Source organism: Gobio gobio (genome assembly GCF_949357685.1).
Source record: "Gobio gobio genome assembly, chromosome: 1".
Taxonomy (NCBI): Eukaryota; Metazoa; Chordata; class Actinopteri; order Cypriniformes; family Gobionidae; genus Gobio; species Gobio gobio.
Genome location: NC_137097.1, coordinates 67,009,302 through 67,023,464, shown reverse-complemented (window position 1 = coordinate 67,023,464; position 14,163 = coordinate 67,009,302). Strand labels below are relative to the sequence as shown.

At 38.0% G+C, this 14,163-nt stretch overlaps 1 protein-coding gene across 2 annotated transcripts in view; it reads left to right on the top strand.

The window, feature by feature from the left end:
- The window catches only part of nme4 (NME/NM23 nucleoside diphosphate kinase 4), a 34,669-nt gene that overhangs the window by 5,637 nt on the left and 14,869 nt on the right, over positions 1-14,163 (top strand). The window contains exons 2-5 of one of the 2 annotated variants that reach the window (XM_079828555.1): positions 1,703-1,833; positions 1,910-2,011; positions 2,306-2,418; positions 9,503-10,331. In XM_079828555.1, the coding sequence (XP_079684681.1) occupies positions 1,703-1,833; positions 1,910-2,011; positions 2,306-2,418; positions 9,503-9,623 (467 nt within the window). In that variant the 3' untranslated portion in view covers positions 9,624-10,331. Of the gene's footprint in view, positions 1-1,702; positions 1,834-1,909; positions 2,012-2,305; positions 2,419-9,502; positions 10,332-14,163 lie in introns of those variants that run through there. The other variant, XM_079828556.1, reaches the window with a different exon arrangement.

Genomic DNA, 14,163 nt, shown 5'->3' with positions numbered 1-14,163 from the left:
AACAGTGACAAAATGTTTGCTGCACACACAGGCACACTGAGTGTCAGGATCCCAAAATTGACCCATTCTTCCTGCTGAAGCTTCACGTCGTATTGCCTGTCTCCACTTTTGTCTCCTTAAACGCTCGTTTTTTTGGGTCGACAGCTTATAAAAACTTACTTCTGTGTTGTTTAGCTTGTTTGCTGTACACCCTGTCTCACATCAGCTTTAAGACATTGTTCTGTTTTTTTGTTATAAGGCAGAAATGACAAGGAGGCAGCCTCACGCAATACAAAGTCAATGGAGAGCATTCGATTGTTTTCCCCCCTGGTGTGGGCGTGGCCTAAATACGCTCTGTCTCTATAGGTCCATTGGCAAAAATGTCCATGTCAAAAAAAAGCACCAAAAAAAAATGTAATACAAGAGCAGACTTAAATTTGGACTCATTTTGAAGAAGACAAGATATTAAAAGTAAAATATTATTTTATAGTGTTCAACATGCTGAACACTAAAACTGCTAGAAAATCAAAGCCATGGATCTAAACAAGTTGTGTTACAACTTTGAGGTTGAAATCTCCAAAAATGAGATTTCAGTAAGACTTTGTTTGATTTGTGATTTGGAGTTGAGTTTTTCTCTCTCAAAAACACACACACACACACACACACACACACACACACACACACACACACACACACACACACACACACACACACACACACACACACACACACACACACACACACACACACACACACACACACACGTTTTATTACATGTACCACTTTCTGACATCCACACCAAAACAATTCTAGTGGCATTATTTATCCAATTGGCTGAAAACAGGAGTAAATGAGTATGTGCTTTATAGACCAAAAAATGTATTAAGTACATTTTAAAGCCTTGCCAACAGAATGAAAGCCTATTAATAAAGATTGCGTCATGTTATAGTTAAATGGCCAAAAGGTCCTGAGAGGAACTATTTTGTGTCCCCAGTGCAAAATAGTGTTTTAAAGGAAATGGGGGTTAAATAGTAAAATTCCAATAAAAATACACATCTGTGCTCAAATGTATGCAGTTATCTAATGTTCACAAACCCAAATTAAAAAAAAAAACTGGAAAAGACAATGTCCATAAGGTTCCACAAGGGTTAATATAACAATGATTGTATTTGTCTGAAGAAGAAAGTCATATACACACCTAGGATGACTTGAGGGTGATCATGGGCTAATTTTCATTTTTGGATGAATTATCCCTTTAAATAATAAATGCTTTGATATTATCAATTTAACACAAAGGCATCCAGATGTTATAGATGTAGTCCAAATTTTACATTTGCTTATAAAATGGTGAAATTTAGAAATTTGCATGTAAATAAGATAAAAAATGATGTAAGAAGTGCATCATTTTAAAGTCGCAATGAAATCAAAATGAACAAATCTTTTTTTTTTTTTAAACAAAATGTTGCCGTATTTATTATATAGGATTTATCAATGCACATCTTTCTTTTTTTATTCATATGCACTTGCAAACTTTTATCTAAACTATTAACCTCCCCCTTTTTATTTATATATATATATATATAAACGTCATAAAAATGATACTCTTGTGTGTACGTTTCACAATTGGGCAGTAGATGGCGCTGTTTGTTTTTCAACAAATTTATGATTAATCAGAAAAATATTGTGTAGTCATGAAAATTTTTTCTTTTTTGACCTGCTTTAGATTTCCCGGGCATTAAAGAGCGGACGCTGGTCGCGGTGAAGCCTGATGGCGTTCAGAGGCGTCTGATTGGCGAGGTCATCAAGCGCTATGAGCAGCGAGGATTCCGATTGGTGGGTCTGAAGATGCTGCAGGTGCGTGATTCACACAGAAGGGCGTTCATGAGTGTGTGTGACGTGTTTGTACATCATATATTGGTGTGTTTTTCAGGCTTCTGACAAGCTTCTAGCTCAGCATTACACCTCGCTGCAGAAGAAACCCTTCTACTCCAGCCTGCTCTACTACATGACCTCTGGCCCTATAGTCGCCATGGTAGAGTAACGACCCATTATGAATATCATACACCTGTAATACTTTTTCTGCAGCATTCAAATAAGAGTGCAAAAACCAGATAACCTACTGAATTTGACTAAATGTATCATGCTGTGTGCAATGCACTTAGATTTCCAATGTGATTTAATGAACATCCAAAAAAGTAAGTATCCACACAAATGTATTAAATTCAATAACATTGAACATGCAATGCAACGAAGAAGAAAAAGGTAGCATACTACTGTTTGAAATACTGTCATGAAGATTGAGGAGTTCTCATTGGTTTGTTTTCAGGTGTGGGAGGGGCATAATGTAGTGAGGTCATCCCGTATGCTGGTGGGAGACACTAACCCCGCTGAAGCCGCACCTGGAACTATTAGAGGAGATTTCAGCGTCCACATCAGCAGGTATTTACACACACTCATTATGAACACTAGTGCACTGCACACTATAGATTTCATATTCTTTTTTTAAATTGTTCAATAATAAACTAAAAAAACGAATTAAAACAAAAGGTATATTCAAACAGTAGTATACTATATTGTTTCCGCATGAGCTTTACACATTTAACCCTCCGGGGTTCTTCATTTATGGGTCACACTCAGGACCTTCGGGTCAAAAATGACCCCCATAGGAAATGAATGGGAAATTGGCAAAAATATGAAAATACAGATTTTTTTGGGGGCAAACAATCAACAAATCAGCCAGGATGCAGTAAAAAAGGACTCAACAGTGAAGGGGTGAATCTCTAAAACATCGAGTGTAAAACAGACAAAAAAACTCACACACACACTTATAAACACACGCACACACAAATTAACGCATACCATTCCAAATGCTAATTGTGTTTTTGTGTGTGTGTGTGAGTTTTTTTGTCTGTTTTGCACTCTTGATGTTTTAGAGATTCACCCCTTCACTGTTGAGTGCTTTTTTTCTGCATCCTGGCTGATTTGTAGATTTTATGCACAAAAAAACTCTGTATTTTCATATTTTTGCCATTTTCCATTCATTTCCTATGGGGGTCATTTTTGACCCGAAGGTCCTGAGTGTGACTTTTTTTTTTACGACCACTTAGACTTTTCAAATCCTGTCCCCAATTTTTTGGGGTGTTCATATACCAAGTACCAATAAAGTCACCAAGTTTCGGACCATTCCGATGAAGCTACGATTTTTAACATTTAAAAAAATTCGGGTCAGAAATGACCGAAGAGCCCCAGAGGGTTGATGTTGTTAAATTGACGGATTTGCATCCGATTATCATCTCAGAAAAAAAAAAAAAATGCTTGTAAACTGCAGTAACATTCAAAAAATGAGTCAAGAAAAAGATCTGGTAACATTTTGCTGACATAACTTAAAGGATTAGTTCATTTCCTGATAATTTACTCGCCCCCATCTCATCCAAGATGTTCATGTCTTTCTTTCTTCAGTCGAAAAGAAATTAAGTTTGAGGAAAACATTCCAGGATTTTTCTCCACATCATTGACTTGATTGAAGTGTTAAAGGTCCAAATCAATTAGTAGTGGGAAGTTCGGATCATTTTACTGACTCGGATCTTTGAATCTCGTTCATTGAAGTCATTTCGTTAATTTCAGCAGAATCTAATTAAAATGTTAAATTTTTCAACACATTTTTAGTACTTTTGGAATCAAAAATAAACTATAAGCTAATGCAGCCGTGGCCAAACTTTGAGAAAGAAATGATTAATGAATTGCTATAGCTTGCTTCAGGCTATGTATGCAGTCTGTTCGTTCACCTCACCTCCCGAAGCATATCGTTCTTTCTTTTGTCACCGTGACAGCCTCATATGTAAATTAATACTTGTGTCCGGAAACAGAAAAGATTCGTTCATCTCTCGAGTCTCGGGTCGTTCGTTCATCAAGTCCCAGGCCCATAGACAGTCACCGGAAACAGAAAAAATGTCTTCGCATTCGTTCACGTCCCCATAGGCTGAATGCAGAAACAAAAATGATTAGTTCATCTCTCGAGTCTCGTTCTTTTTTCACATGACCGCCTCCCGGTTCAGTGTCTCGCAACATATACAGTCGTATTATTGACTGCATGTTGTAATATATTTATTATTATAAAATCATCAGAAGATATGTGCAATAAACGTTAAGCCTATCCATTCTGACCAACCCAATCTGTACAGGCTTCATAGGAAAATAAATTATTATACTAGCTAAAAAAAAACTGAAATAAACAAACAAAACTTGTTTGTAAGGAAGGTTGTGAATTAACTCATTTCTGTATCCAACACGGCTGTCACGTGACAAAAGAACAAGACTCGAGAGATGAACTAATCATTTCTGTTTCTGCATTCAGCCTATGGGGACTTGAACGAACGACTCGAATGAGAAGACTCGAGAGATGAACTAATCATTTCTGTTTCCTGTACAGAACATATGGGAGGTTGCGCATGCGCAGTCAACACACAAATTAGTTCAAAATGAACGACACATCACTAAAATCAATGCAGTTTCAAAGGAAGGGCTTCAGAGGCTCTGCACGATCCCAGACGAGGAATAGGGTCTTATCTGGCCAAACCATCAGTCTTTTAAAATAAAAAAATTATTATACTTTTTAACCTAAATTGCTCATCTTGTGCTGCTCTGCGACGTGCAGGATTGCGTAATCACGTCGGAAAGGCAGAAGTACCGCCCCCGTGTTTACAAAGCGATCGTGCGAAGACTAATACAAACATCCTTTAGGAAAAAAAACACTCCATATTCAACTTAAAATTCGTTGTTTTACCTTTTTTTTGGCTAAAGGATGTTTGTATGAAGCCATATTCAGATGGTAATTGTTTCTCGTGGGGTCATAAGGTATTTTCCTCATTTACAGGGGCTAGTCTGTGATTTTTATTGTCGTCCGAATCCAGAATGTCTGTTTTTCTTCCACCACCCACAAACTACCTACTGTTTTTAGACAAACACCAAGGTCGTGTGGTCATTTAATTGCCGTGCGAATCTACATCTCCGAGGTTTCAAGAATATATATAACTTAAAAATTCACTGTTTATATCCGTTTTGACCACTGCAGAGCACCTTATGGTTGCGCTTCTAATCTTGAATTATATTGTTCTTGTAAATACTTGCCAGCATTTCAGTAATAAATTTCATGACCGCTCAAAAAAATAAAAAGAAGAAAAGCACATAAACATTTGAAATGTAAAACGCATTTGAAACGCAAGATCACAAAACTCGCTCCTCCACCGTGAATAAATCACCATCCGAAAGCAGGAGTTTTATCACTGAGGTGGCATGCAAATAAATTTTTACGGACTTCCACGTGAGAAACAATTACCGTCCGAATAGTGCTTTAGTCTCCGCATGTGCGCTTTGTAAACACAGGGGGCGGTACTTCTGCCTACGTCTAGCGTGACCTTTCTGACGTGATTACGCAATCCTTGGCACGTCGCAGAGCAGCGCAAGAGGAGCAATTTAGGTTAAAATGTATATACATTTGAATTTTTTTATGAAAATGACTGATGGTTTGGCCAGATCAGACCATATTCCTCGCCTGGGATCGTGCAGAGCCTCTGAAGCCCTTCCTTTGAAACTGCATTGATTTGGATCTTCAACCTGTTGGTTGCCATTGAAGTCCATTATGGAGAAAAATCCTGGAATGTTTTCCTCAAAAAACTTAATTACTTTTCCACTGAAGAAAGAAAGACATACATTTTAAAAAGTAAATTAAGAGATTTTTTCTAGATTAGTTAACATGAACTAACAATGAAACATACTTCTACAGCATCTATTAATGTTTATTTAAACTTAAAATTTTAATATTAAAGTGCCCCATAATGCCATTTTAAAGGTTCCAAATTTAGTTTTGAAGGTCTCATACAATAGATTTACATGCATCAAAGGTCAACACACTTTAATTTTCTCATAATATACACTGCAGAATCAGTTCTTTTCTCAAAGAGTTTGAAAACGGTTTGTTCGTAGATTCATGCTGCATCCGAAAATGCCTAGGCGAAAAACAGTAGGGGAGAGCGGGGCACAACCTAACACTTTGTGTAAATCCACTTGGGGTTCAGAGTATTTATTTATTTTCCACATTAATTTCCCACATGTCTAGTACAATAATGTGGTTTTGATTCATTAATATAGTGTATACCTTTTTTCTTGATTTACCCCGAAAGAATGGAAGTGAAATGTGACAACATGCCCCATAGGTTGGGTACATTGTAACATGAGCAAATTACAGCTTAAAATGTTACCTGATATCAGTCCTCCACGGGTCCAATTTTGTAAATCCGCAGCCGCCCGTATCCACAGTGCTTAAAACCGCATCCGACCCGCTTAAAATAGAGCCGACACCCGACACACACCCGAGTTTAGCATTTATAGACACACTAAAATGTTTATTGTCAGCATACAGAAGTTATTACACGACCATTAACACAAGGACAACTTCAGCTGAAGCTGTCAAACATGGTTACGTGTCCTTATCATCTCTACGAGGCACCTTCAGTTCTGCCCCCTTTTTGATAAAAACTGTTCGATAGAACTGCTTCTGCTGGGTTTGTTACCACAGTTATCTGCGTGCTTCCTCAGCGATGAACTTCCACATTTGCGGCTATCCAATATAAGATCTTTTCTTCAACTCCTCAGGATCCATCCGGAAGAGTGCAGGCAGATTCTGCTCAGACAGAGCGTGCATATATTTTTTAGGAACACATCTACAATATATTTTTATATATATCCGTTTGCACATGACTGTTTTAGACCCGTGTTTCTCCATTGTCCGACCCGTATCCGACACAGTTAGGATTAGGATGTTTTTCACCTGTTTCAGCAATATTCCCGTGCAGGACTCAAAAAAATATCCAAGACAAACTAAAATATTTTTTCAAAAAATACAATTATTAACAAACACATCGCTAAATACAGCATGGTTAAAAACATTAATAATAATTTTTGAACATTGACTCTGTCATTATTCAACCTTTTCTCATGTTTTCTCAAAAGAATTCATAAAAGTATAGACTATAATAGCGTAGCTCTAATAGGGGCTCATTGTAACAGTGTTACAACACACCCCATCTGCAAAAGTGAGATTTAACCCCGGCTAGTGTCTTCTGCTGTTAGATCAGCATTAAAGAACAAACTCAACTGTTAAATAACCGATATAAGATTACAATAATATCAGATTTGTCTTATTTTAAATAAACACAAAAAACAGAGATGAAAAATTAACGCAAGAAATGTACTTTTGCTATGGTTAAATAAATGTTCAGTGATATCTTCCAGAGATTTTTAAATTTTGGCACAATTTTTTTCTCTAAATAATGTTGATATGGCAATGTTTCGTCATCCTGGCATGTGTGGAAAGTGTTAAACCATGTGTGTTACAACTAACTCCGCGTTAGGTTGTGCCCCGCGATCCCCTATGCAAGGTGAGTAGTGTTTAAATTCATGGTATTCGATGGACACATGAGAGGTTCACGACGAGCAACCAATGAAGACCATAGGCTGACATTATGCAAATTGTTAAGTAGATGCGTAACAGGAATTGAGACGGAAATTGTTGACGTCTCGTTTAGGCAGTTCAGAATTGATTTTATTTTTTGGAGACAACTTTATTTGTCAAGCAATTTGATCTGTGTTTGTGAATGTAAAAGGTCTGCAACATTATATCACACACTACATGAACAACATCTTACACCCAACTCGTCACATATTGATGCTTGGTCAGGAGCCCTCGGCGTCACTTTTTAACACACCTTTGATGTCATACACAGACGAGTCAGGCATGGGAATCTTATCGTCATGATGAAATTTATATATTGGGTTTTGATTTGCCATTATGACATGTTGGATTCAGTGTGATTCTCTATTTAATCAGCCAGCATCATTTTATTTGCAATCAATTTGAAAAGTTAGTAACCCCATCGCTAAACCTACCCATGTGTGTATTATATCATCTAAAACACAGGATATAACAGGCAGATTTATTCACAATTTTTTCAAAAAGTAGAAATATTCCAAGTATTCTGATCTTGCTCGTGTCTCGTGACCAATTGCGGTGCTAAAGAGTCGGTGTATCATTTGAATGAGTGCGTTCACGGAGCGGCGGGAACATTTCAGCGATTAAAACATCAAGATCAACTCTGTTCTTTACATGAAGATATAGTATGACTTCAGAAGACTTGGAATGAAACATGAGTTACTGTTTTTGGTTAGTTTTAGCAATAACTACATGCAACTGTACTTGTGTTTGCCTGTTCCGTGTTTTATATTGTTTAGAAGTGGGTAGGTGTAGGGTAGGCATGGGGTTAGTTGCTCCAATCATGTCTGCTTAATGCAAAGAATTAAAGGAACACGCTGACTTTTTGGGACTTTATCTTATTCGCCGTATCCCCCAGAGTTAGATAAGTCCATACACACCAGTCTCATCTCCATGTGTGCCATAACTCTGTCTGTCACACCCACCGCTAGCCTAGCTTAGCACAAAGACTGGAGGTAAATGGCTCCAGCTAGCCTACTGCTCATAAAGAGACAAAATAACGGCAACATTTTCCTATTTACATGTGATGTGTAGAGTTACATCGTGTACTAAGACCGACGGAAAATGAAAAGTTTAAATTTTCTAGACCAATTATGGCTAGGAACTATTCTCTCATTCCTGCGTAATAATCAAGGAGCTTTGCTGCCGTACCATGAGTGAAGCGGCGCAATATTACACAGCGCCTGAAAATAGTCCCCAGCACACACTCTGTGCTAGCAGGTTGTCACGTTGGTTATGTTGACGGAAGTTAGCCTATTTTCAGGCGCTGCGTAATATCATTGTGCCGCTGCACTCATGATACGGCACAAAGCTTCTTGATTATTACCCAGGAATGAGAGAATAGTTCCTATAACTATACACATCACAACATATAAATGTTGGTGTTATTTTGTCACTTATTGAGCAGTAGGCTAGCTGGAGCCATTTACCTCCAGTCTTTGTGCTAAGCTAGGCTAGTGGTGGGTGCGTCAGACAGAGTTATGGTACGCACGGAGATGAGAATGGTGTGTATGGACTTATCTAACTCTGGGCGATACGGCGAATAAGATAAAATCCCAAAAAGCACCTTAATCTGACGCATAGGGCAAACAACTGAAATCAATGGTGTACCCTGTGTTAAAAAGTGACACCAAGGGGTCCTGACCAAGCCTCAATATGTGACACGTTGGGAGTGAATGTGTTGTTCATGAGACATAATATTCGAAAAAATATAATACTGACACTTTAAAAACAAATGTTTTTTTCTGTTAATATTATGTAATAGACCACATCTGACATGAATTAACAATGAACTGTTTTACTTCAACAAAGATGTATAACTAATACTATATCGAATGTATTGCTAATGCTACTTAATGGCTTAACTAATGGGACCTTATTGCAATGCTGTACATGACGTGTTCAAACCCTAAACTTTTGGCATGTATTATGAGTGGCATGGATGAAATGACTTTCATGACTGTTCAATTCGTTCAGAAATGTGGTCCATGCCTCTGATTCTGTGGAAGGAGCGGAGCGGGAGATCTCGCTGTGGTTTCAGAGCTCAGAGCTCATGGACTGGGAGGGATGCGATCATAAAAACATTTACCACATGTAAGAGCGACCGACGACTGTATGAGCTCAGTGATCTCGTCTGATCAGCCTCAGCTGGGACCATTTCAGCCCAATTTCCTCAATAGCACATAAATGCTGATTTTATGCAGTTTTTGACTGAATGCACAATTAAAAAAAATGTTGAATGTAAATAAACGGAAATGTTATATATTATAAATATTTTTAAAATGGTTAAAAAACCCTTTGGAGAAAATATATTTACAAAAGGACTTATTTTAAGTACTAATATGTTTTAATAGTTCATAATTGTTTCTAAACAGCAATTTCTGTTACATTTTTAATTGTTGTTACATTATTTAACCAATGATCACACACAGTGCTTTAACTAACTTCTGTAAACATTATATTTTTATGCTTTTAAAAAGAAATCGCCAAATATGATTACTTGCCTTTTAGCAGATGTTTGTCATCCGAAGCAATCCCTTGGGTGAAATTCATTAAATAATTATTTATAAACTGTTAATTTAACATGAAGAAAGTACATCAAATAAATACTTGCTGTAACAAAAATGGTTTGTTTGTGAATATATCAACATATTACAGCAGAGCATGATCAATGTCGCACTGAACCAGTGATTCTCAACATAGATGCCTCGTTAGAAAACAATAGACATTAGCAGATGATGTTGACAGCATTAAGTTGTGATAATAGTTATACATTAAAACACAAACCGGCACATTCTCACCTCTGAAACGTTGTCCCATTTCATCTGGAAGTTAGAGTTTGGTGGTTTCTACAACCATAAGACACGCAACGCTGTGACATTTTCAATGAAAATGCATTGATTTGTTGTGCGCGTGAGTTTCATAAAGATGGCGGACACATCGAAATGTGGAATCTATGTATACAGGTCTACCTTTCTCAAATTCTTTGACATTGTCCAACAACAGATGAAGACCGCATGGCTTTTCCAGTTGTTTACGGGATAAGGATTGAAGATTTCCATCCAATAAAACATTTTAGAACTTGGCATAACTAGAAAAAGAAAAAAGGTGTAAAAACACACATGGAGTTATAAAATGCTATTCATTTCCATGGCATCTCCAGGTCTAAAATGAGGCCGCTTCATGGGATCCCTTTCTTGGAAAAGATAAGCAACAGTTAAGTTTGCTGAAGATGAAAATAACCACACCACCATAGGCATCTTTACAGTCAAGAACATCCTTTTATTCAATCAGTTAAAGGTGCTGCTCTTTCTTGTTTTTCTTATTATGGAAAAGAAATTGTAATCAACACATGCATTTCACCATGAGCTCTGGAAGGCGTGTGGGACTGAGACAGGCGTCGCGCGACGAGTTCACAAAGCAGGGCCGAAGCCGCCGAGGGCTCATGCTACTCTAAACGCATCCGAATGCCCCGAGTACAAAAGTAAATACGAAAGAAAGAAAATGGACGGTCAGTACCAGGGAGGGACAATGAGAGCGCCAAACACGTGTCCGTCTCTATGGCTTTCACTTATTACAGTTATTAATAAAATCGCCGGCTTTCGCGGACTCGGGAAAAAGTGAAACAATTGCATATTTTGTTTGTGGGAGGAAGCAAGTCGGCTTTTGCTGGTGAGTTTTCAAGGTCATTTTAGTCTTGCTCTGTTTTTTTGTGTGGCATGCGTCACTTTGGTCTAAAGGGTTTGGCTCGTAACGCTGGGATGTCTGTCGCTTTCCCTGGGCTGAAACCACTCCGTTTTTAAGGTGCTTTGTCTCGACAGGAACTTTTTTTTCTTTTTAAATTAAATATCTGGTCACGTACAACCATTCAAAAGGTGCATCATCAATACAAACAGATCATAACAAATCAAACGAATTTGGTAACAAAACAAAAAAAAGAAGATATAAATAGATCAAAAACTCGCCTACTCTACCCCAGCGGTCGGCCTCCATCGCTTTCGCAGCTGAAACGCCCATCTTGTCCCGCGGGACGGCCCACCAGAGCTCACCGGCGTAACTTGTTCACGTACATTAACTGTTCAATGGAGAAGCTGAAGAGATCGGTATGAATACAACGTGAAGCGTACAGACAAGAATAACATGTGAGCTAACTGCATTCTGCTCAGACAACATTTTTTTCTTACTCTTTTTTTTTTTTTTTATTTTAAAACCCCTCCATTCAGAGAAAAGGGGCACGGGGGAAGGGCGATGGTTTTGCAACTATAGACTACTCCAGTGTCCAAAAGAGGCAGAAGACAAGATTACAGAGGAAGGAAAAGCAAGACAGAACGTGTTTTTTTTTGTCTTTTTTTTTTAACAATTGTACAAGTTTTCTTAATTATTCAACAATAAAAAGAGGAACTAAGTCACACCGATTTCCTTTAGTACTATATATACTGCTTTGAAGAAGTCGCGGAAGGAGAAATACAGAAGTTTGAAGGAGGGGACGTTTTTGTTTTATTTTTTTGTGTTTTTTTTTGTTTATTTTTTGAGATGGGCACTCAGGATTACAAGATGGTGTCTGTGAACAAAAGGCACTTTTTAGGGACAACCTTTATGATGCTCTGAGTCTAACACTAGATCACAAAACAAATATTTAGAGTCATTTACAAGGAGGGCCAGTAGAGGGCGCTGCGAGTTCGGAGGGGGAGGGGTTCAATTTCAACTCTCTCGTTCTGATTGGTCGCCGACTTTGATTGGGATTCTGTTTGGGTGAAGCTTATTAAGAAATATAGATTTTTTTCACCCCCAAATCAAAAGGAAATGTATAAAAAAAAATTAAGCCAATTTTTTTTCAGGGCCATTAAGATTTCATTTTTGACTTTTTTTCTTCTTCTGATATTGGAGTGAAATATGACGTTTATCAAAATACAAAAAAAATTCACATGTCCCGTTACTTCATATTCCATCGTTTCTAGCTTACAACGGGCATTTTAGTTTATTCCAGCTGCATTAAAGCCTCTCCCATAAACAGGGAAGATCTTGTCGTACGAATTCAGAATTTTCCACATACAAAAAGCCAGCAAATTTCCGGCGGGAAGTTGGTTAAGGACTACGGCGGTCCGGGCGACCCAAAGTGTGGAAGTCCTAGAAAACTGGAATGCATAGCATGAAGTTAAAAATCGTCGTCGTCGTTCCTCGATCGCTTCGGAGAAAAGGTTGGAGGAAAAATGCCTTTTGTCACAACCTTGACCACAATGAACCCCCTCCCCCCACTTTAGTAAATATAAAAAGGGAAAAAAAAGAGTAATGAACGTGTTTTTCCCCCCTAAAATTTGTCTTGATAACACTTATTTTTTGTCTTATGTATAATAGAGATTGAACGTACTTTGATCCATAAAAAGCACCTGTTTTATTTAGTGATATAATCTGACGTGTCGCAAAAAAAAAAAAACTGCCCTCCTAAGTTTTGAGAACAAATCATTACAAATGAACAATAAAAAAAAAGCAGAAAAAAAGGAAAGATTACAAAACAAATTCCCAAAACTTACAAAGACCATTTTCTCTCTCTCTCTCGCTCGCTCGCTCTCTCTTTCTCTCCGCCCTGTAATTTAGAGTCCCGGACAGCATGGACTTTACTATAATAGAAGGATTTTCACCTCTACGCTTTCCTGTACACCCTAACAATGAGACAAACACAGTTTCTACCCAAGGCATTGCACATGGCTCAATCAACACACTTTATTTTGCAATAACAAATACTTCCTGTCCAAACACAAAAGAAAATCAAAAGCCGTGCATTTTTTTTCTCTCTCTCTCCCTACGCTAATCGATAACGTTTTTCAGCGGAAATCTGATTCCCGCCGGTTTTATTTATTTTTTCGCTCTAATCGTTAAGTGCAGAACTGGGTTTCGGGACTGGAACTTCTGAACGGATTTACTGTATGATAACTCATGATCATGTCATACTTCAAAAAATAACTAGACTGCCACTGAGCTTATTAGGCAAAAGAGAAAAAAAAAAAAAGTATATATAAATATATATGGATATATCCTGTATATATAAAGATGTTTGTAACTAGTGAGCTGACGCTTGTTTTTTTTCTTCTTCTCATAAAAATTTCACGCTCCTCTATAGCTTATATGCAAGAAAATAACCTGAATTCATGTTTAACAAATTGCATAATGGGAATACAGAGGCACTTCCTTTGATTAGAAAAGAAAAGACCATTGCCATCACGATTCTCGTGTTAGTTTTCGTGTTAGCCGCCGTCTGGCAACAATGCTTCCCTGCAGTGAGATACATGGTCAGGCAGTCCAGTTATTTAGTGAGGTCGTCGTTGAACGCAAAACGTTTGTTTTATCAGCGGATGAAGCTCGCCCTGCTGTAAATAATTCACCCTAAAGGCTTCCCTTTGTAGTCAGGACAGTGCGTGTATGCGCATACTTGTACGACAGCCATGCCGAAACGTTACCAAGATGTTGTTAAAGTGAATGGTAAAGCGCGGCGTCTAATAAAAGCGGACCCCGAGCGGCCCACTCCCCTCTGAGCCCGGCGGCTATGATATGTCACACATTCTTTTGCTCCGCAGCGAGGTCGCGTGTTCTTGGAACACTGACTCCTGGGAGTGTAAACAGGTACGTAAACAAAACACAGA